Below are 25,514 nucleotides of genomic sequence, written 5' to 3' on the forward strand. Positions count from 1 at the left end.
CAGCCTTCTTCACAGTCCACCTCTTACATCCATATATGACCACAGGAAAAACCATAGCCCTTGACTAGACGGACCTTAGTCGGCAAAGTAATGTCTCTGCTTTTGAATATGCTATCTAGGTTTGTCATAACTTTTCTTCCAAAGAGTAAGCGTCTTTTAATTTCATGGCTGCATTCACCATCTCCAGTGATTTTGGAGCCCCAAAAAATAAAGTCTGATGCTGTTTCCACTGTTTCCCTATCTATTTCCCATGAAGTGATGGGACCGGATGCCATGATCTTCGTTTTCTGATTGTTGAGCTTTAAGCCAACTTTTTCACTCTCCTCTTTTACTTTCATCAAGAGGCTTTTGAATTTCTCTTCACTTTCTGCCATAAGAGTGGTGTCATCTGCATATCTGAGATTATGGATATTTCTCCCGGCAATCTTGATTCCAGCTTGTGTTTCTTCCAGTCCAGCATTTCTCATGAAGTACTCTGCATATAAGTTAAATAAGCAGGGTGACAGTATACAGTCTTGATGCACTCCTTTTCCTGTTTGGATCCAGTCTGTTGTTCCATGTCCAGTTCTAACTGTTGCTTCCTGACCTGCATACAGATTTCTCAAGAGGCAGGTCAGGTGGTCTGGTATTCCCATCTCTTTCAGAATTGTCCACAGTTTATGGTGATCCACACAGTCAAAGGCTTTGGCATAGTCAATAAAGCAGAAATAGATGTTTTTCTGGAACTCTCTTGCTTTTCCATGATCCAGAGGATGTTGGCAATTTGATCTCTGGTTCCTCTGCCTTTCTAAAACCAGCTTGAACATCAGGGAGTTCACAGTTCATGTATTGTTGAAGCCTGGCTTGGAGAATTTTGAGCATTACTTTACTAGTATGTGAGATGAGTGCAATTGTGTGGTAGTTTGAGCATTCTTTGGCATTGCCTTTCTTTGGGATGGTAATGAAAACTGACCTTTTCCAGTCCTGTGGCCACTGCTGAGTTTTCCAAATTTGCTGGCATATTGAGTGCAACACTTTCACAGCATCATCTTTCATGATTTGAAACAGCTCAACTGGAATTCCATCACCTCCACTAGTTTTGTTCGTAGTGATGCTTTCTAAGGCCCACTTGACTTCACATTCCAGGATGTCTGGCTCTAGGTGAGTGATCACACCATCATGATTATCTTGGTCATGAAGATCTTTTTTGTCCTTTGATCCCTGTCTCCTGTACAGTGTCACGAACTTCATTCCATAGTTCATCAGGCACTCTATCTATCAAATCTAGGCCCTTAAATCTATTTCTCACTTCCACTGTATAATGATAAGGGATTTGATTTAGGTCATATCTGAATGGTCTAGCTGTTTTCCCTACTTTCTTCAGTTTAAGTCTGAATTTGGTAATAAGGAGTTCATGATCTGAGCCACAGTCAGCTCCTCATCTTGTTTTTGTTGACTGTATACAGCTTCTCCATCTTTGGCTGCAAAGAATATAATCAATCTGATTTCGGTGTTGACCATCTGGTGATGTCCATATGTAGTCTTCTCTTGTGTTGTTGGAAGAGGGTGTTTGCTATGACCAGTGCATTTTCTTGGCAAAACTCTGTTAGTCTTTGCCCTGCTTCATTCCACATTCCAAGGCCAAATTTGCCTGTTACTCCAGGTGTTTCTTGACTTCCTACTTTTGCATTCCAGTCCCCTGTAATGAAAAGGACATCTTTTTGGGGTGTTAGTTCTAAAAGGTCTTGTAGGTCTTCATAGAACTGTTCAACTTCAGCTTGTTCAGTGTTACTGGTTGGGGCATAGACTTGGATTACCATGATATTGAATGGTTTGCCTTGGAAACGAACAGAGATCATTCTGTCGTTTTTGAGATTGCATCCAAGTACTGCATTTCAGACTCTTTTGTTGACCATGATGGCTACTCCATTTCTTCTGAGGGATTCCTGCCCACAGTAGTAGATACAATGGTCATCTGAGTTAAATTCCCCCATTCCAGTCCATTTTAGTTCGCTGATTCCTAGAATGTCGACATTCACTCTTGCCATCTCTTGTTTGACCACTTCCAATTTGCCTTGATTCATGGACCTAACATTCCAGGTTCCTATGCAATATTGCTCTTTACAGCATCGGACCTTGCTTCTATCACCAGTCACATACACAGCTGGGTATTGTTTTTGGTTTGGCTCCATCCCTTCATTCTTTCTGGAGTTATTTCTCCACTGATCTCCAGTAGCATATTGGGCACCTACTGACCTGGGGAGTTCCTCTTTCAGTATCCTATCATTTTGCCTTTTCATACTGTTCATGGGGTTCTCAAGGCAAGAATACTGAAGTGGTTTACCATTCCCTTCTCCAGTGGACCACATTCTGTCAGGCCTCTCCACCATGACCCGCCCGTCTTGGGTGGCCCCACAGGCATGGCTTAGTTTCATTGAGTTAGACAAGGCTGTGGTCCTAGTGTGATTAGATTGACTAGTTTTCTGTGAGTATGGTTTCAGTGTGTCTGCCCTCTGATGCCATCTTGCAACACCTACCATCTTACTTAGGTTTCTCTTACCTTGGGCGTGGGATATCTCTTCACGGCTGCTCCAGCAAAGCCTTGTACGAATATATATTATTTGTATGCCAAACTGTTTGATAAAGGATGTGAAGTGACAGAAGCCATTAGTTTAGTACAAGTGAAAAGCTACTCAAACTCACAGCAGTTGGTATATCAGTGTTTACCTCTGGGGTGTGGAATCTGGGAGTCAGCCTTCTTTCCTTTGAATACTAGCTTTACTACTTACTAGTTTTCACTTAAGCTTGCTGTACCTCAAGTGTCTCATATGTAGAATGGGAGTAAATAATAGTGTCTTGGAAAAGGAAATAGCAACCCACTCCAGTATTCCTGGGAAATCCCATGAACAGAGGACCCTTGTGGGCTACAGTCCATGGGGTCCCAAAGAGTTGAACATGACTTAGTGACTAAGCAAACAACAACAATAGTGCCTATAAGAGTTGTAAAAATTATTTAGTACATGTAAAGCAGTTAGAAGAGTAACTGGCACATAGTAAGTCCTCAGTAAGTGATAGCTGTCATGAGACTAAGCTCTAGATTGTGACTATTTCTAGATGATACTGGAATCAACAATGTTAGCTTCATTTGAAAATAACTCAAAATGTCTTTGCTTAAGTATGCCGTTTTTTGTTTTATTTTAGATGTAGTAAAGAGCCTTTGTGAGTACCAGAGAACTTTTAAGTATTAAGAACTAAAAAAGAGAGAGTAGTATAATGGAAAGCAAGCATTGTTTCTTGTATTTAATTCTCTTCCAAGCATTTCTCTTAAATTTTTTTCCTTAAGTACCTTCTGAAAATTTTTATCACTATGTAATCTTAAGAACAATTCATTTCACATTATTCAAAACCTTATTTTACGCAGTTGTATTTGGAGACCTTTCGAAAGCTGTTCCAATTAATCACAATTTTCCTTTTCCCTTTATAGATCACCATTTGCTGCTGTCACAGACTATTCAGTTACAAGGAATAATGTCATACAGCTCTGCTTGGAATTAACAACAATTGTGCAACAGGTATTAACTGGCAAAATTTCCTTCTGTTAATTTATTAGTTTCATATTCTTTTTAATATAAATTTATTTATTTTAATTGGAGGCTAATTACTTTATAATATTATAGTGGTTTTGCCTATTTAGCAAGCGTTTATAAAATACTGATTTGGGATTTTTCTCATTCAAAGGCAAATGGTTCAGTAGAAATCAAATACATAATTCATTGGAAAACTGTGCATATAATAGCCCAGTAATCAAGGGTTTTATTTATCAGTAGATGTAAAAGTAACCTGAACCTCTAGAGACAGTATTATATCAATAATAATTGAGGCTGTTAGTCTTACACTTTTAGTGGGGATGAATAAACTATATTGGCTTTCACAAAATTAAATTGCCCCATTTGGATAGCAATCTGAGACTTTTGCTCTAAGATGCCATTAGTTCCTTATTAATACAACTAACTACAGTTTTATTTATATAGGTATACATAATAAATATACATAATATCCTTTAATTATACTTACCATTTAAGTGATCTGTTTACATGACCCAGTTTTTTTTACTTTGAATATTATTTAAACCAGGGACCACCAAATTAAATGTGTCCAGGAGTGCAGCAGCTTATACAAATATCCTGTCACAAGATATGAAGAAATGGTAGAGGAAGGAATTGACTAGTACATATACTGCAAAAATCTGTTTAAATCTAGCAAAACATATCTGAGAGGTGTAAGGCCAGCACGCACCACTCTGTAGAAGCCTGATGTCAACATAGTGCTGCTGCTACTTTCTCATTATTTGTTAACCTATCCAGTGATGCAGAAATAGGTAAAGCAGAGGATAAAATGTGATGATACAGAAGATTATTGAGGAAATTAATGATTTAACTTATCCTTCTACGCCCTGTGTTTATTACCAAGGATAATTAAGAATTTCCTATATTGCCTACATTTTCTCAAATAAGAAATTTTATCAGTACAAATTTTAATGTTTCAAGTATATTTTCTGTTGTACTATATAGATTTTATTAGCGTCATTTCTCTGAAACTGCATGTCTATAGAAAGGAGAGTTAAGTTTGTGACTTTTAATTGTGGAATATAAGAGACATTCATCATTCTGTCATAGCAGTAAGAAAGACAGTAATTCATTGCTATTAGTCACAGACATTGATGAAGATGATAAATATTTTATGAGCTTTGAAATACTATTGTACATGTCTTCATATTTGATATCAGTGAATTTTATTTCTGACTGTCAAAGATTTCTGGATAATAGGGAGGAGAGTGGCATTTGAGGGTGAGGGTCAGCAAATGTTTACTGTGAAAGGCCAAATAGTATTTAAGGTTTTGGAGGCTTTATGATATAGGCTATATGGTGTTTGATCCAACTGCTCAGTTCTGCTGTTAGTCTGCAAAAGCAGCCACAGACAGTGTGTATGTGAAATAAATGGGCATAGCTGTGCGCCAATAAAACTTGTGTTACAAAAACATGCAGCAGGTTGAATTCAACGCTGGGCCACAGTTTGCTGACTTGTGTTCTAGAGCTATGCTAGTCCAGTGTGTCCAGTGTGGTTCATGGACTAGTGGCATTATCACAAAGAAACTTGTTAGAAATTCAGATTCTTGGCACACACTCCCAAATTTACTGTGGGGAATGCCCAGGAATCTGAATGTTTACTAGTTTTTCAGGTGATTCTGGTTCTCATACACTGTTCTAGGGCATATGAATGAAAAAGCAGCAATATAGTCTATGGGTAATTTTTCCTGTAGTTCTGTATTATCAGTGACATTGCTTCAAAAAAATGTTTTCTAAAGTGACTTTTAAAGCCATTAAACTTGACCAGAGACTTGAGATATGGATAGCAGACTATTAGTTTCTTCTCTTTTACTATGAAAACAATTTTCTCTGCTTTAAGGGTACCTGCTGTACAGTATTTCTATGATAATCATTCATAGTATATTGGGTATGCGTTCAGGAGTAATCTATATGCAGATAATCCTTGTTTTGCATTTTATGTATATAATTATATACATATAATAATTTGCAAATGATTATTGTCTGCTACATGACAAGATCTGTGATAATCATATTATATGTATTTCTTAGTGTTTTCATTTATGCATGAGACCCAAGACAATTCAAATACTGTGGAATTAAATGGGAGAATTAAGAGGTTTTTTTTTTTAATTTTTATACATGAGAAACTCATACTTATTGTCAGTTCTTTGAGAATGCAGTCCATCTAATGTCACCTTCTAAAATAGTATAATTTCCATGCATACTTATGACAGAAAGTGGGTGTTTTTAATTTCTTATATCTCTTTTAAACATCTGAATCTACATAGCCAGTTTAAGGTTAACTTTTGAGTAACTGGCCCATTGTTGCCTTGTAAACAAAGACTGCAGTTCTTCTAAATGGCAACTTTGAAAAGTTTTCTTGAAAATATTGAAGGTGTATTCATTTTCACTGAATTCATTCATACCTAATTTTTTCCTATATTAAAATAATCTTATTAGATTTAAACAAACTCATCTTTTAAAAAGTTACATTTCTTTTAACATTACCTATGAAGTCAAAAATGGACAGTTTTATATGTTTAGAATTCACAGGTTCACAGGTTCTAGAACATAATTTTGTCACAGTAACCTTCAGATGTTACATTCAGAATGGCTGAAATGATTTTCAGTGACTTAAAATTTCCTGTAGAGGCATGTGCAGGGGTGGAAGTGCAGTTTGTGTAGAATATGACTAACCCACCCATTCCGCTATTTTAAGAACCTACCATCTAAGTAACAAGTGATGCAGTTCTCATTTCCAGAATGTATGAACACCTGCTATAGACATCTACTTCATAGAAAACATATGCCATTCTGATATTGCCCTCAGAGGCTTGTTCATGCTCACAACAGGACCTTTTAACAGCTACACTATTTGGCTCAACGTTCTCTTTAGGAAGCTTACTTCAAGGCATAATGGGTTTGAGTTTTGCTATTTACAGATCAGGAAACATTAGGTAGAATAGAGAGAGATGTTTTTACAGCTTGAACTTTAAGTACATTTTGTCTTGAACAAATGCAGAATTACTGAAATTATCCCCAAATAATTGAAATACTCCAAGTATACTGAGGACATAGAAGGACTTGCTGTACCCTCCACCCACTGTACACTGTTTTGAAGAGGATGCCTTGCCCTTCTTAGGACATTTTGCCCTGATATAACCCATTTATTTATTTATTTTTTAAGGTTCAGTAGCTCATAACCTTTGTCATTGTTCCTTCTATCTCACCCTCATTTCCCGATCACATGTCCTGTTCCATATGTCACTTTTAAAATGTTTCCAAACAGAAAGTTCTCTGTACATGAATGTTCTTGGTTCTTTCCTTGCCTACTCCATCCCAGTATGTACCTGACTTGATGTCATAATTCATCTACTTTAACTCTTTTCTGTTGTACCTTAAAGGAAATATTAGATGTAAATTTTTCTTAATAAAGCACATCTCCATGACATTCTGGTTTAATCTACTTACAAGTATAGAATGGATCACGTTCAGACTAGTCATCCTAAAGCCCTGCTCAGATTCTGTCGTTTTTAGCAATTTTCCCCTAATCTCCAAACTGATTACAAATTCCTCTCTTTGGAATTCAAAGGACTCCGAGTATGGTTCTAACATAATTTTGATTTTATTCTCTAATTCTCCTTTGTATCTTAATTGTACTCTAGTTCATGTGGATGAGTTATTGTTGGTAAAATAGATCTTGTAGCTTCATCTTTTTATGTTTTGAGGCCGCCTCAGAACATTCCCCATATATCTTTTTATCTCTGCATACCAAAATCATGTCCCATCCTTTAAGGCTTCTAGGGAATACCACCTCATTTGTGAAATTTTTACCATTTCTCATAATTGTTTATATTCCCCCTACTTTGACCATTTATATTTAATATAATAACTGATGTGGTTGGGATTAAATTAAATATACCACCCTGCTGTTTGTCTTCTTTGTCTCCAGTCTGGTCTTTGTTTTTTTTTCTGCATTGATTATCTTATATGATTCCATTTTGTCCTTTTTATTAATTTCTCAGATCTAATTCTTTGTTTTGTGGGCAAAGATGGAAATCTCTTACTTTTCATGTATTTTATATCTTGTCAGTTATATTCTGCTGTGAATCATACTTACCTTTCTTCCCTTAGATTGTTATCTCCTTGAAGATAGGAACAATGTGTGCTCATTACTTACTTGTTAAAATAAATTGACCTGAGCCCCAGTTATCTTATATGGTTTAGCAGTGCTCATTTATGCTCTACCAGAAAAGTCTAGAATTAAATGCTTGAATTATTACTCATTTTTATTTCACCTCTTGTGTAAAACCTGCAGTTCTATCTCTGCTACTCATATTAAGAACCCCAGAGATATCCAGAGATACCCATCACTTTGCATCTCAGTTTATTCATTAATTAAAATTACTGATCCTCATAACCATTTTCCAGTGCTAGAATGAAAGTGAACAAAACTTCAGAAACACCATATGCTTTTATATAATGCTAGCAAAACATATTTTTAGAGGAAACTTAATTATAGTCATGAAATAAATGTTTATAAATCATCCCTTAAATAATCTACTGTTTTCTTCTGTTATGTGATGACTTATCTTTGATACAAGGTCTTTCTGGGCTCTCTTGTCTGTTAAAGGATGATAATTAAAATAATGAAATAAAACAGTTAATTGTTTGCTTCTTGATGATGAAAATATGGGTAATTCTAATTTATTTAGACTACTTTTTTGTCTTTTTCAAATTTTCTAAAACAAATTTGAGTTAGAAAAATATGAAAAGAATGCTGTGTACATTGAAGAAATACTGCTTAAGTTTGATAGAAGAGCACAGCATAGATGAATACTTATTATATTTTGAAATAAATTTTGTAGTTTACAAACAGTCAGTGTCCATCTAATGGTCTCATTTAGCCGTTAAATACACAGTAAACATTGCATTCACTTGGACTTGTATGCAGTATCTAAAGACTGAATTAAACTTAAGCTGGCAGTAAAAGAGGCCAATTTGAATAAGCAAAGTGTAGATTAAAAAAAAATATCTAGGGCATGCATTTATCACTAGGCTTTCAAGAAATCTCATCTGAACAGTTATGATGATAGTTATGCTTTGAAATATGCTGTACTTCAAATTATTTTCACTCAACTTTAATTATTTTTATTCCCTTTGCAGCAAGATGAGATGATCAATATCTAAAAATAAACTGTCACAAATAGATTTTTTTTCCCTTCTTAACACAAAGGGGTGTACTGTAAAGTAAGTGGAAAGTGCCTTTTGATATTAGCTACTTATATTTTAAGTAATGTAAACAGTAAAGGAGAAAGATACATTTCTTTTAACAAGTTCTGTTTGGAAGAATTTATTTAATCTTATTATATCTGTTTTTCTTATTTCCAGTTGTGATGGGTTTAAACCATTATAGTTGAAGTATTTAAAAGAGATTCTTCCCCCAGCACCTCTTTCCCACATAAGACTGATTATAATAACACATTTGAGAAAAAAGGGAAACTGGTTTTAAAATCTTAAATGGAAAGAATTCTTACAAAGAACTGAAGCTGCAGATATTTAGAGCACTGTTAGCACCTGAAACAGAAAAGTGAGACAGGTACCCACGCACTTCTCAGCACTGAAATACTTGCCATGATGCCTACTCTAATGGGTATCAGCTTAACCTAAAATTATTCTATCTAAAAATTTTTCCATTTCAAACACACAAAAAATGATTAATTAGATTGTCATATAGTTAAGAAATGGTCATAAAAGTATCAGTTTGCAAGGTTCAACTTTGGTGGAACTTAGAATACTTGGGGCAAGGGACAGAGGGTGGGAATGATGAGTCCTGGGAGACTTGAGGCTTAGCCCCATTGTTTCATGCATATACATATGCATAAGTATTTTGAAAATGGTCTTTTTCACTTACTATTGTGCGATAATTTTTTAAAAATTTTATGCACAGTTATTAGGTTTTCTGTCCTTTAAAAATGTTTATAAGATAGTAATACTTGTTAGTTTAAAAAATACAGAAAACCTTAAAGAATAGTTACTGCCATGTCAATTTAAGCACCAGAAGCAACTGTGCCACTGCTATGGTCTTTCCTATAATAAGTGTAGATGACATCACCCTTATGGCAGAAAGTGAAGAGGAACTAAAAGCCTCTTAATGAAAGTGAAAGAGGAGAGTGAAAAAGTTGGCCTAAAGTTCAACATTCAGAAAACGAAGATCATGGCATCTGGTCCCATCACTTCATAGGAAATAGATGGGGAAACAATGGAAACAGTGTCAGACTTTATTTTGGGGGGCTCCAAAATCACTGCAGATGGTGACTGCAGCCATGAAATTAAAAGACGCTTACTCCTTGGAAAGAAAGTTTTGACCAACCTAGACAGCATATTGAAAAGCAGAGACATTATTTTGCCAACAAAGGTCCGTCTAGTCAAGGCTATGGTTTTCTAGTAGTCATGTGTGGATGTGAGAGTTGAACTGTGAAGAAAGCTGGGCGCCGAAGAATTGATGCTTTTGAACTGTGGTGTTGGAGAAGACTTGAGAGTCCCTTGGACTGCAAGGAGATCCAACCAGTCCATTTTAAAGGAGATCAGCCCTGGGTGTTCTTTGGAAGGACTGATGCTAACGCTGAAACTCCAGTACTTTGGCCACCTCATGCGAAGAGTTGACTCATTGGAAAAGACTTTGATGCTGGGAGGGATTGGGGGCAAGAGGAGAAGGGGACGACAGAGAATGAGATGGCTGGATGGTATCACTGACTCGATGGACGTGAGTCTGAGTGAACTCCAGGAGTTGGTGATGGACATGGAGGCCTGGCGTGCTGCGATTCATGGGGTCGCAAAGAGTCACACACGACTGAGTGACTGAACTGAACTGAACTGATAATAAGTGTCTTTTAGTTAAGTTGTTATTCTGACTTTCTGCCAGTTCATTTGTTTTATATTTTCCCCCATATTTACCTATCTAATTCATTTTCTTTTTTTTCTAAATCTTCATTCAAGAAAATGGAAAGATCATCTTCAGAAGTCAACATTAGTAATATTTCTTTTTGATGGACATCTTCCTCTAAATTATGTGTGTATACTCTCTAATCAATTTTGTTACCTTTACATTGTTTTAAATACATATCAGTAAACTACTTATGAATTGTTCTTAAGTATACATTTTTAAATAAAGATGTATGTGAATATATTGAGTATATAATCCTTTCTGAAAAGAATGCATGCTTGAATTTAATCTAACTTGTTTTATCTTAATCCAGTTGCTATTTACTCAAGGTAAATTCCCAGGAGAAAATAAGAGCCTTTTAAGGACTTAATTGAATTGGTATTTATGGTTTAAATTGTTAGGGCATGTATTTGTTAATACTAAAAAAATTAAAAGATTATGGAATTTTGTAAAAATAGGCTTAGAAGTGATTTTTAATGTTTTATTAAGGTTATACAAAAAAATTTGGCCTGTAAGTTTATTGACAATAGCTATCATATTTAACTTCATTATATTTTATCCATATGAGTATTACCTCCTTTACCTTCCTAGTTGACCTTTTATATTATTTACTCTTTTATTTTATGGCAAAATAGTATAGTGGGCTTTGACATAAAGTAGATATGAATTCTGGAGAATGCAATGGCACCCCACTCCAGTACTCTTGCCTGGAAAATCCCATGGACGGAGGGGCCTGGAAGGCTGCAGCCCATGGGGTTGCTGAGGGTCGGACACGACTGAGTGACTTCACTTTCACTTTTCACTTTCCTGCATTGGAGAAGGCAATGGCAACCCTCTCCAGTGTTCTTGCCTGGAGAATCCCAGGGACCGGGGTGCCTGGTGGGCTGCCGTCTGTGGGATCGCGAAGAGTCGGACACGACTGAAGTAACTTAGCAGCAGCAGCAGATATGAATTCATCATGGCTCTGCTTTTTACAAACAGTATGAACTTTAGCAAATTACTTCATATCATAATTTTGTCTTCATCTATAAGGTGGATCACTTTGTTGGATTATTATAGGTGAATTTCGGTGAATATTGGAAATTGATCTAGTTCATGATCTGGCATTTTAGTGGGAGCTTAATAAACAGCAATTTTAGTTCTCTTGTATAGCAAAAGATCTTTGGAAACCCTCAAGTCAGTTTGTTGTTTCACACAAAATTTAAAGGAGTGTTTCTCTGCTTACTTTTGGTATTGAGTGGCAATGAAGAAAGACCTGGTTCTGAAATGAGTGATTCTTTTTTTTTTTTTTTTACAGGGGTGATAAGTTTTATTGTTAGTCTTAACATTATACATTCCCATTTAAAGTCTTCTTTATACGTAAAATGAGTGATTTTTTAAAAAAAGGATTTTGGTTTAATTTCAGATGTTTTTTTAGAATTTAAGGCGATTGATAACTATGCTTCATATTCTGAATGATATTTTGAAATGTCCATGTTCAAATGGAATACAGAAATTAATTTTGATTATTTGTGAATTTGCCCTCCCTAGCCACATATTCAAGTAACCTAGATTTGAAAATAGAAAATTCAAAACAGGTAAAGGTAAAAGGCTAGTGTATAATAGTAAGTTATACAGAGTTTGTGTTCTAAAAGGGATATCAAGATTCAAGTAGTAGTGAGTACATGTATACTGGGGTAGGCAGGCTACATATTTTATGGTTCATGTAGTAAGTATTAAACCATATGAAAGCTCAGCCAAGGTAGACTATCATTCATCTCAAACATGGCTTTCAATATTATTTTTGCTGTATTCTAAGGGTTAGTGGTTAAGCCTTCTTGAAACAGACATTCTAGGTGACCTGAAAACTAGACTTGGCTCTTGGGATTTGAAACTGGGACATTTCAGACCAAAAACCAGGACAAACTTTATATGTAATTTTTAAACAGTATGAATTGCATTACTTAGCATACCTGTTAAAGGCAATATGAAAGATGATTCTTTTTTATTTTATATTTAAGGAATATATTTTAGTTCATTATTCACTCCTTTAAGTTTTCTTCAGTTGTTTTAGCTGACAATGAGAAGCAAACCATTATCTTTTAAAACTTTTCTTTATGATCTTAATATATAATGAATCAGATAGTAGATAATACAGCTATTAAGCATAGTACCCAGATAGCTTGAGGAATGTTTTTCCTGAAAACAAATATGAAACCAAAAATTTATAAAATTTGCAAAGCTGAGATTGTGTTCTATGTATGTACCTGTATCCCTTTAAGGCCTGGAATATAACATTATAATCAGAATAGATATAAATTCTTGATGTTTAAAAAATGATTATTGATAGCTACAAATTTTCTGAAGGCTCAGAACGAAAAGTAAATAAGTGATGAAATTATTACATGCTAATAAGACTTTAGGAAAGTACTATTTAGAATATTGGACATAATTTTTATTCTTCCAGCTTTCTGACACTTTTTGTAAAAAAAAAAAAACTTTAAAACATATAAAATGAAATAGATTGTTTTTACAGGTTTATTTTACAAACCTAGACTGTGTTGCATATTATCTGAGCATCTTACCAAGATACTTTTAAAGATGTAGATATTCAATAGTATCATCATTAATAATATCAGAAGAAATGGATGCTTGGTGCCATTAGTATACTAATCAAATTCTTTTAGGTAGTAAATAACAAGATACTATTTTTCAGACATCTGTTTTCTCACTATTATATTTTAAAATTTATGTTATATATACACACAAAACCAATACAATATTGTAAAGTAATTAGCCTGCAATTAAAATAATTAAATTTAAATTTAAAAACCTAAAGAAATTCATGTCATATATATGTTGTGAGGCATAAAGATAAATACTCTTAAATTGGCCATTTAATAGCTATAACATTACCAATATTGTCTTAGTTATAATTGTGCTCTTCTCATTACCCTGCCTCGTCTAAGGGTGTTTATTATTTCTTTTTTTTTTTTTTTGTAATTTCATACAGTTTCTAAACATTTCATGTAGTTAAGCTTGACTTTGAGCTTTGTACAAATAGTATCACTTTGCATATTACTTTTTTATTTGATAGTGTATTCTGAACTAATTCATGTTTTGTTTAGTGACTGTAGTTCTTTCACTTTCAATACATATAATACTTAATTATATGTATATACTTCAGTGTTTATTCATTTTCCTGACCATGAATATTTGAATATATACTTACATTTAACTATGTATGTAGGAGGATAATTGCTGGATTATACAGTATACACATGCTCATCTTTAGAAATGTACCACATCCTTTTCTCAAAGTTTTATTGCTTATTTATGTAATATACTTTAATTGCCTTCCTATTTTCTGAATTACTACATTTTGTCATACTGTCGTCTTATACAGTTCACCTTTCAAGAGGCTTTTAAAATATTCTCCCAAAGAAGATAGAACATTTAGCATTATTGCTCTATTATATATAAGGAAATAGAAAAAGGGATTACATGATTCTTAACCCTTTTAGGTGGCCAGGTTTTCAGAAGAGAATCCTTGATGCGCTCCCATTTGTAATCTACTGTGGTGATTCTTTTTAAAGAATCAAGCCAAATGTAATACTAATCCATTTAAGAAAAGATTTGCTGTAGGAGACTTGGTAAAGGCAACTTTTCTGCTTTTTTGCACCTGAGTGTCTCCAGTGCCAGGCAAATAAATGTTGAAAAAATGAAAGGATTCATTTTCTCTTTAAAATTTCACCGAAAAAGGGGTTACAAGATTTTAAATGTAATCACTGTAACTAGTTCTGAGGCTGATGAAAACCTGAGAAAGAACTAAACAAAATACTGGTTTCTTTTTTCAAAGTTGATAAAATCCAGGTATGTCATGATTATTACAGATATAGTCCTTAATATTTTAAGACTGACTGTGGTGAACAGTGTAGAGATTACTTAAAAATCTAGGAATAATACTACCATATGATCACACAGCCCTACCACTGGGCATATACCCTGAGTAAACCATAATTCAAAAAGATACACGTACCCCAGTGTTCATAGCAGCACTATTTACAATGGCCAGGACATGGAAGCAACCTATATGTCCATTGACAGATATATAAATATATATATACTGGAATGTTACTCAGCCATATAAAGGAACGAATTTGAGTCAGTTGTAGTGAGGTGCATGAGCCTGTTAAACAGAGTGAAGTAAGTCAGAAAGAGAAAAGCAAATACAGTGTATTAATGCATATATATGGAATCTAGAGAAATAGTACTGATGAACCTATTTATATGGCAGGAGTAGAGGTACAGACATAGAGAACAGGCTTGTGGCCACGATGAGGGAAGGAGAGGGTGGGACAAATTGAGAAAGTAGCATTGAAACATATACATTACCGTGTGTAAAATAGATAGCTAGTGGGAAGTCGCTATATAACACAGGGAGCTTAGCTGGTGTTCTGTGACAGCCTACAGGGGTGGGATGGGAGTGGGGGTGGGAGGAAGGTTTAAGAGGGAGGTATGCTTAGGGCTGGCCTACAGAGGTATGCATATGTATGTTTATGGCTGATTCACATCATTGTACGGCTGAAACTGACGTAACATTGTAAAGCAATTATCCAATTAAAAATAAACTAAAGAATATTTTGAGGCTGCTTCTGTTTCTTCTCCTTTTAATGCTTGTAACTCCAGGGAGATGAATTGGGTGGGGGCAGGACGGGAACAGTGTTAATGGCACTTGTCTCCTTGTGAAACTGGGAATAAGCTGGTGAATTAAAAATTATAGTGGATAGGAATCAGAAACTTGGAGGGGAGGGTTGGTTTGGAAGCTAAAAAAAGTTCCTATTACTGCTGTCCATTCTGCTTCCCACCCTCCCCAAATAAATCCATGTATACATTTCCGAGTATCATTTAGAATGCTTTTGTAGCTTAAAAATTCCATGTTTTGATCTGATAGCAAATTTGAAAACCTGAGCCATAAAAGAATATAGAATGTGATATTATTGGACTATGCACTGTCAAAGCAGTAGTTATCAAAGTATCTAAAGGGAAAAATCAAAAGGTTTGATTAGGTAAATTATTGTTCTGATTCTGTAAATATTTTGTTGTGTATCTTGCTCTTATTTAAGTGCTATCTGCAAAGTTTTTAAATCCTTTTGAAATGTCTACCCTAGCACTAAGCGGCAGTTATTAATACTGTAATTATTAATTTCCCTTTTAGTGTTTTGCTGTTTCCCACAGCCCTCCATACCCAACTAAATAGCTCACTAGGCTTCCTGGTTCTTCCCATTTAAACTATCTGCATGAATACTTTCCTGTCCTATCTCCCTACCTGCTTTTTAAAATTGAAATGTATTCTGCCCTTGGCTCTTCAGTTCACCTTTATAACCCCTCCCTCAAGCCATGTCATCTGGATAAATCCTATATCTTATGACAAAATTATTAGCAAGAAAAAAGGGCTATATAAAGTATAATGGGCAGGCAATGGTATTATTTCTGTTTTGAGGTTGGCAAAATGCTTTTAGAACTTAGCAGATTTATCCCTCACAATAATCAGGTGAAATAGGTAGACTATATATCATTATCTCAATTTTGTAAATGGATAAATGGAATTTTAGAGACGGACAGTGACATGGTCAGTTAGTGACATGACCAGGACTTAGGTCCAGCTGCTTTGACATGGTTTGTAATACTTCCTGCTCATTGTTTCTCAAGTTTGGCTTCACCTTGGAATGGAGTAAAAGGCTTTTTATTTAAAAACACAGATATTGGGTCCCATCCAAGATCTATTAAATTAGACTCTCTTGGTAGGGTTGTAATCAGTTTTTTTTTTTAATGATTCCTCAGTTGATTCTAACATAGAGCCAAAGTTGATAACCACTGTGATGCAGTCACACTGCTTTAATGAGATGAACGTGAGGTAGGAAGAAAATGTATGTGATCAAGAACAGTGCTTCCCAATGGTTGGTCCAAGGACTATGATTCACCCAGGGAAGCTTGTTAAAAATGTAGATTTCTTGCACTTCACTACGGTATGAATGGTTGAGAACAATGGATCAGGAGGTCCAACTATTTATAGGTGATATCAGCCCAGAGCCCACACTTTTATAAAACAGGCTGAAGTTTTGAATATACAACTGTTGCTATTAGTTCATAGTTTATTTGGGTCATAAATGCATTTCCAAAAGGATTAGACTTGTTCTTCAAAACATCAGATATATATGTTATTAACAAAAATGGTCGTTGTGCATTCATAATAGTGGGAGAACCCATGCTAGAAACTGATGTGGTATCAACAGACAGAGGTGGAAACTAGACTTACTAAAACAAGAAGGAATAGTAATATTTTAGCATTTTTATAAACCATATTATGCCTTATTTGGATTATATATTTGAATCATTACACAAAATCTGTGACACAGATTTCATACCTACCTTAGATGAAAGCAAGAAATCAAAGAAAATATAGAACTGCTCTTTTTATTTTTTTATATAAATTTATTTATTTTAATTGGAGGTTAATTACTTACAAAAGGCACTGGTTTTCTGAGATATTTTGCCCAACTGCTGATGTAGTTTTTAATAACCATGGCTTCTTGAGTTGGGTCAGAATAACCACTGATGTTAGATAGGTAATTCATAAAAAGTTAGACCCTGACACAAGTAAAATAATGGATTGAAATTGTAATCAACAGGGACAGGTTGAAGAACCGGTCAGAATTAAGTAATTAGGACAAGTGAGCATAAATCAAACTGAAAAAAAATGAGGTAAAAATTCTCTAAAGTACAAGATGAGAAAAGACTAGATTTGCATGAAGGTAGTAGAACGTAGTCTGAGGTTAATTGTGAGTTACATTCTGTGAGGAGTGACATAGCACCTCATATTTCCTGAAATGAAGAAGTACAACCTGTAAAATTGATGAAATAGTTATTGCATTAAACTCTGTGCTGGTTAGGTCTTCATTTGAGTGAGTGTTCTGTTTTTTCCCCTTTTTATTTGATGGAGGATTTTATCAGTCAAGATAAGGTTGATTATGCTATGGGAACAACCTGAAAATGTTAGTGGCTTTTAATAATGCTCATGTCCAGTGCTCATGTTCCATGTCCATCCTGGGTTGCTTTAGCTCTTCTCCACATCCTCTTCATTTCACAGCTCAGACTAGCCTCTTCTTGAATGCTGCTTGCACAGGGAAAAGAGAGCCTGGTGAACTATGAACTGGTACTTAAAGTTTCTGCATGGAAATAAGACATAGCACTTCAACTCACATTTTGTTGAACAAAATGAATCATAGATCCATGGCCAACATTGGTGGCTCCAGGAAATTTACTTTTCCCTTAAGAAAAGAAAGTATATATTTAGAAATCATAATACAAATCTGCTGCAGTATTGAACCTATAAAGAATTTCAGTATAGCATTTACTAGAATTTTAAGGACAACAATGTTTATTTGAATATAAGGAAAGAGGCAATAAAACTAGGTGCTAAAATTTTGAATATCAAGAAAACAGCCTGGTAAAGGTTGCATTTGAAGAATTTCTTCTTTCCCCTCAATGCGTGTGTGTGCATGTTTGTGTGCATGTGTGTGTTTCCTGGTATTTGAAGCATAGTCTACTGGAATATAGGGTGGGAAGTTTGGTGGGAAGGGGAGACTTTGGTGAGAGGGGGAGACTTTTGAAATTTTTCAAAGCATAAAATTCTACCCAATAATCTCTCAGTGTTATGACTAGGAAATGCCAAATGGATACTGATTCCATGTAATATCTATTTTGAGGGTGTACAATGTTCAGCCTAGGCATAAGCTAGTATTATTACTTGACCAATTTAGTATTTGTTATGATTTAAATATCGTCATCATTGATCTAAAAATATTTATTGAATGCTTGGGTAGATGTCAGTTTTTCAAATGTTGGACATAGTTACTAAAAGAAAAGGTTCCATTTTGTCTATGAAAGGGCAATCTAAGCAGGTAAATAGGGCAAAGATGCATGAGCTTAAGGAATTTTTTAAACTAATACTTGGAATTTGTTCACATATATTATAACTTCCATTTATTTTCTGGCAGTCAGATGTATGGTCTTAAATTAAAGAATTAATGTTTAATTGATATCTTTATTTCCAATGGGGTGTGGTATTAATCTGTGCTTGAACTCTTCAGTTGGATTTATCACAAGGGAAAAATTCTCTCCCAATTTTAGACGCTATAGATTTTCTTTCCATTCTCTAGGCAAGAATACCAGAGTGGGTTACCATGCCCTCCCCCAAGGGGTTTTCCCAACCCAGAGATTGAACCCAAGTCTTGCATGGCATCTGGTCCCATCACTTCATGGGAAATATATGGGGAAACAGTGGAAACAGTGTCAGACTTTATTTTTTGGAGCTTCAAAATCACTGCAGATGGTGATTGCAGCCATGAAATTAAAAGGCGCTTACTCCTTGGAAGGAAAGTTATGACCAGCCTAGATAGCATATTCAAAAGCAGAGATATTACTTTGCCAACAAAGGTCTGTCTAGTCAAGGCTATGGTTTTGTCAGTAGTCATGTATGGATGTGAGAGTTGGACTGTGAAGAAAGCTGAGTGCTGAAGAATTGATGGTTTTGAACTGTGGTGTTGGAGAAGACTCTTGAGAGTCCCTTGGACTGCAAGGAGATCCAACCAGCCCATTCTGAAGGAGATCAGCCCTGAGATTTCTTTGGAAGGAATGATGCTAAAGCTGAAACTCCCAGTAGTTTGGCCACCTCATGCAAAGAGTTGACTCATTGGGAAAGACCCTGATGCTGGGAGGGATTGGGGGAGGAGGAGAAGGGGACGACAGAGGATGAGATGGCTGGATGGCATCACCGACTTGATGCACATGAGTTTGAGTGGACTCTGGGAGTTGGTGATGGACAGAGAGGCCTGGCGTGCTGCAATTCATGGGGTTGCAAAGAGTCGGACACCACTGAGCGACTGAATTGAACTTGCTCATTGCGGGCGGATTCTTTACCATTTGAGTCACCAGGAAAGCCCAAGAGGACTGGAGTGGGTAGCTTATCCCTTCTCCAGCAGATCTTCCCTACCCAGGAATTGAACCAGGGTCTACCTCCACTACAAGCAGATTCTTTACCAGCTGAGCTACCACAAAGCCCTTGTAATATATTAGATGGTCATTATAGTAAGTAACTTGAACATGTGGAAGCTAAAGAGACTTATTATTACAAAGAAATTTTAGCTTCATTGAATAAATATAAAATTCTTGATATCTTTTACATAATGCTAATCTTTGTGCTGAGAAAGCCCCAATTATTTTTGTTGAAAATATCTGCTGAGATCATGCAAATTGAAGTCTAATACCAAATTCATATTTTAAATGATTTTAAAACTGTGAAACTCAGTCTTTTTGTACAAAATAGGAGTGTGAAGAAACTAAGTGTACCGTGCTAGTTTATTTAGCAATTAGTTTTGTTTTTAACATATGACTTTAAAGTTTTGTTTTTATACCTAAGCTATAAATCCAATGTTAAATACTTACTATGGAATATGAAAATAGAGACTCAATGGAATAAAATAATCATAACTGATGAATTCACATTTATAGCATATACAGAGCCTCTGGAGATATTAAAGAGAGAGTGCAGTTGAATATAGGGTTCCTTTTTTGAAAATATTGACAGTCTAATGGGAAAGATCAAAAATTAAGATCACTGATAGAAACATAAAATGCATACAGTTAGAGTTATCTGATTGGCCTTTCAGGACCATTTTGGATTTGTTGGATTTGCCTTGATGGTTTTTGGATTTGTTGGAGAGCCACTTAGATGCTGAAAAAAACTCACTTCTTGTTATACCTCCAAGTCTGTAGATGCTAAAAAATTAGTTTCCACATTCATCCAACTGTTGGAACATTAGTCTTTCATTGTCAAGTAAAAGATGAGTGATTAGAGTCAAGTGTGGTTTCATTTTAGATGAACTCCTGTGGGAGAATTGGAACAGAATTTTGGAGAGGAATATGATCCAAGATACAGAAGAATATAATTATGTTCACCAACAGAAAGACTAAGATGGTCTCTAAGGTCATGCCCATCCACAATCTCCTCCTATTCTTGGTTTATTGCATTTTTTGTTATAACTCATAACCATATTTAACCTAATGAAAACCTTAGCCAATTTTTAAAAATGGGTCATTTTAAAATTTCAGTAGATCCCATCCTTCATGAACATTCTTCTCATTTCTGAAATAACATCAGGAAGACTAACAAGTTTGTGATCATTGAGTCAGTCACAATGGTGAAGGGACTGCCAAGGAAGTAATTGTTGGATTATTATACTTCTGCCTTGTTTGCCAAGGACATTTATCTGAAATGAGAATTAAACTATGGCGTTTTGATAACATATTCAGGAAGGATGTTAATGCCTGTCCATTCACCGTGGACATTCTTCTTTTCACTTGAAGTACTCAGTCAGTTTCAGTCTCTGATGAACCTAATTTAGTTTGAACTTTTATCTTTCATCCATTGCAAATCATTTATCATTGGCACTGCTTTCTCTGTGCCCACAAAACTATGTGATGGGTACTTCAGATTCATTTTTCATGCTCTTCTGTATTTTGTCCTACAGAGAGAATTGGTGTTATTGTACTGTGGGCTACTGTAGATGTCGTAGTAGACTGGACTCTGCCCTTTGCTGAAGGGGAAAAAAATGAAGGATCTGGTTAATGACTGGGAATTAAATCCCTTCATGTTTTCTTCCCAGATATTGCTTTTTCTGTTTTTTTGTTTCTTGGTAAATGGCTTTTCCAGGCTTCTCTGGTGGCTCAGTGGTAAAGAGTTCACCTGCCAATGCAGGAGATGCAGGTTTGATCCTTGGGTCAGAAAGATCCCCTTTAGAAGGAAATGACAACACACTCCAGTATTCTTCTCTGGGAAATCCCATGGACAGAGGAGCCTGATGGGCCACAGTCCATGGGATCACAAAGAGTCTGGCATGTCTTAGCAACTAAACAACAAATGGCTATTTCAGCTGTTGGATGGACTAAGTACATTTCTCTAGACTTGTGCTGCTGTCTAATATGGTAACCACTAGCTGCATTTGGCAGGTGTTTTTTTGGCCACATTGTGTGGCTTGCAGTATCTTAGTTCCACTACCAGGGATTGAACCCAGGCCAAAGCAGTGAAAGGATGGAAACCTAACCACTGGACAACCTGGGTATTCCCTGAATGTGGCCATTGAAATGCAAATTAATTAAAATTAAAGAAAATTACATATTCAGTTCCTCATTCGCACTGAAGGCATTTAAAGTGCTTAATAGCCACACATGTTTAATGACTTGAATTAGCACAGACATACACTATTTTACTGTAACTCTGTTATCACTATAACTTTTATTAGATGTCTCTGTAACATTTTCTCCAGTTACTCCTGACCACATAACTAACTTCCTCCATCTCTTTTTTTCTAATTAATTTTTTTTTATTGAAGGATAATTGCTTTACAGAATTTTGCTGTTTTCTGTCAAAACTCAACATGAATTAGCCAAAAAATATGGAACGCTTCACAAATTTGCATGTCATCTTTGCTCAGGGGCCATGCTAATCTCTATTGTTCCAATTTTAGTATATGTGCTGCTGAAGCAAGCACCATCTGACTCCTAAACATTATCTGATCTTGTCCATAGCTGTCTTCTCACTACACATATTCTTTGTTGATGAATTCATTGTTGTTTCATTTTTCTTATACCTTTAACTCTCTCTTTAATGTAAATATTTCCCAGCTTGGATTCTATTCTAGATCCAATTCAGCTTTTTTTTTAGCTACTTGCTGAGCAGCTTTGTATAGGACTGGCCAAAAAGTTTGTTTGGGTTTCTGTAAGTTGTTTTTCTGTAAGATGTTACATAACATCTTACATAAAAACCCAAATGAACTTTTGGCCAGCCCAATATATGGCCTCTCTCTCAGCCACTTCTAATTTTACATGTCCAAAATAGAATTATTTTATTTTCTCTATATTCTCTCCTATCATCTCTACAGTGTTATTCATCCAATTGCTTAGACTTGAACCCCAGGGTAATGTTTAACTTTCCCCTCCCCATTATTCTCTATACCTATCAATTAATTACCAAGTTAGCTCATTGCTGGCTACATGTATCTCATCTACCTTTTTACATCTCCCCTTCCGCCATCATCACCTCAGTTCAAGCCCTGATCACATATCATATCTTCTGTTGAAAAAGTATTCCAACTGACCTCCTTGCATCCAGTTTTGCTCCCTTGTTTTCATGAAACATACATTTGATCACAGTCTTCCCATACTCAAACATTTGTGAGCACTTCCTTTAGCAGAGTAATTTGCATATTTCATCTTCCCCAGAGATGAAATGTCTACTTGGTATTTTGGAAGATAACACAGCTTTGAAGAGATTCTTCCCTCTGAGACATGGCACCAAAGTTATTCTTGTAACTAAAGGAAAGGAACAAGAGAAAAAGAACTATGAGAAAAAAGAGATGTCTGTCTGAGTTGTTAAGCTAGACCAGATAATTTGAACTATAGTTTCATCCCACCACCCCTGTATTTTGTTAAAACACACACACTCATGCTTACCATTCACATTGCTGTTTAATACCAACCATGGCACTAAGTGTAAGCTATCCTGACTTTAACCTCTTCCAAATAAGTCACAAGAAATTGTCAAGTGATTGAGTTAAGTCTTTGCTACCCCAGTGGAAAATGAAAGTCACTCAATGTGTCTGACTCTTTGTGACCCCATGGACTATACAGTCCATGAAATTCTCCAGGCCAGAATACTGGTATGGATAGCCTTTCCCTTCACTAGGAGATCTTCCCAACCCAGGGATTGAACCCAGGTCTCCCACATTGCAGGCAGTTTTTTTACCAGCTGAGCCACCAGGGAAGCCCAAGAATACTGGAGTGGGTAGACTATCCCTTCTCCAGCAGATCTTCCTGACCCAGAAATCAAACCAGGGTCTCCAGCATTGCAGGCAGGTTCTTTACCAACTGAGGTAACAGGGAAGAGGGAGGTTCAAAATAGATTGCTCTATAAAAATAAAGCTTTTATTCCCTTTAAAACAACAAAATTCCCCCAGCCTATCATTGATAACTGTCCACAATATGACTATTTTCTAGACTTTCTTTCCCATTGTACTCACCTCATGTATCTTAGGCTCTAGCCAAATGGGTTTCCTTATACTGATAGTGTGCCTTTTTTCAGTGTGTTCATGTAATTTGGCATGATCTTTCCCCCTGAACCCCCAATTTCCAGACTTAAAAGCTATTTAAGCTCAGTTAAAATACCATCTCCTTCAGAAGATCATTCCAGAGTTAAGAAGTCAGAACTTATCTCCTTTTTTATAGGATCGCCTATTAGCATTTATCTTGTTTACCTTGTATTATTATTTGAATAGTTTCACCTACTTCTTTAGAAAATAATGAAATAATGATGGCCAAGGATCAAGTTTAATTTATCTTTGATCACCTAATAGTGCCTTATAGTGAATTGCATTTAGAAGATGCCAAAAAAAAAAAAAAATTCTGGTGAATGGTATTGTGACTTGGGGCTTCCCTCATGGCTCAGTGGTAAAGAATCCGACTGCCAATGCAGGAGGCATGGGTCAGGAAGATCCCCTGGAGGAGGAAATGTATTCTTGCCTGGGAAATCCCATGGAGAGAGGAACCTGGCAGGCTACAGTCCATGGAGTAGCAAGAGTCAGACACGACTTAGCGACTAAGCAACAACATTGTGACTTGAGTGAGTGGATGATTGAGTAAGAGTATAACACTAACTCATTACATGAATTAATCAATGAAGCAACATAGTGTAGAAATTTTGATACCTTGAAAATAGAATATGTGAGGTACTTGTATGTAAATACCCTTATCAAAGGTTTACATGGCTGGCTTATTTAAATATTAGTTGAAAGCAAAGCAATTAATGACCTATGTACTGTTCTTGTGACTATCTATAATATACAGTTGATGAGATGTATTATCTGTACTGAACATTCTAATCCCCAAGTGACAAAGTATTTAGCATTTATGGTAAAATACAGGATAGAAATTTTTTATGTATTCTGCTCAGTTTAGCAATTGGATCGTGGTTTCACTAAAAGGATAACTGGATTATGATTCTGTAGGGTGATCTTACTTTCCTAAGGAAAAAAGTGATCAAAATTGAAGAAACACTCCTCATTTTATAAATATTGTCTTATTAAGAATTTGATGCATTTAAATGTGCATCACGTCATTTGAAAAAGTGTTATACATAAAAAGGAAAAGAAATTCAAGTGTTACAGCTACTAAAGAGAATTCCTGGGAGTGTATAGTGGTACAGCTCTAAATCCAATTTTAAAAATCTAAATTTAATCCTAACCTAAAAATAACTAGAACGTCAGAGGTGTACCTTTCCATAGTGTGCATAAGTTCAGAAAATGGAGATATCTTCATATCTAGTGCAATTTTATTTTTAAAACTTGGGGTATGATCTTTTAGGACAGGATTTGGCCTTAAGTGTTAATAAAACTCCCACTTCAGAAGCAAATATTTTAAAATCACATTTGATGGAAATAAAATGACTTACTGATGAGATGAATCCCTCCAAAGTACCTGCTGTATGTATGCCGTGTGTGTGCTCAGTCGTGTGTGACTCTTTGTGACCCCGTGGACTGTAGCCCACTAGGCTCCTCTGTCCATGGGATTCTCCAGGCAAGAATACTGGAGTGGGTTGTCATTTCCTCCTCCAGGGGATCTTCCTGACCCAGGTATTGATTCCGTGTCTTTTGTATCTCCTACATCGGCAGGCCAGTTCTTTACCATAGCACCACTTGGGATGCCTCATAGCACAACACAGTGGTTTTGTTGAATTTTATTAAGAAATATATTAATATTTTAAAATTTTAACTAATTGACCTTTTATATGTTGATTTGTGTGATTTTTGTGGCATTCATAGTCCTGAAGTTATTAAAATATAAAACTTCTTGAATACTGTAGAGTTTTACATATTGTAACTTATTTA

General features: G+C 35.6%; 1 protein-coding gene and 1 non-coding gene across 9 annotated transcripts in view; one reads left to right on the forward strand and one right to left on the reverse strand.

Annotated features, from left to right (window-relative positions):
- The window catches only part of CNKSR2 (connector enhancer of kinase suppressor of Ras 2), a 286,492-nt gene that overhangs the window by 85,681 nt on the left and 175,297 nt on the right, over positions 1-25,514 (forward strand). For all 8 annotated transcript variants that reach the window (XM_027963027.2, XM_027963028.2, XM_027963029.2 and 5 more), the window contains exon 4: positions 3,464-3,551. In XM_027963027.2, coding sequence (XP_027818828.1) covers positions 3,464-3,551 — 88 coding nt within the window. The remainder of the gene's footprint in view (positions 1-3,463; positions 3,552-25,514) is intronic.
- On the reverse strand, positions 22,023-22,124 carry LOC114111887 (U6 spliceosomal RNA). Its single transcript, XR_003587617.1, has one exon. It is a non-coding gene; the product is annotated as a U6 spliceosomal RNA (small nuclear RNA).

Source organism: Ovis aries, chromosome X (assembly GCF_016772045.2).
Source record: "Ovis aries strain OAR_USU_Benz2616 breed Rambouillet chromosome X, ARS-UI_Ramb_v3.0, whole genome shotgun sequence".
In the NCBI taxonomy this organism is placed as follows: Eukaryota; Metazoa; Chordata; class Mammalia; order Artiodactyla; family Bovidae; genus Ovis; species Ovis aries.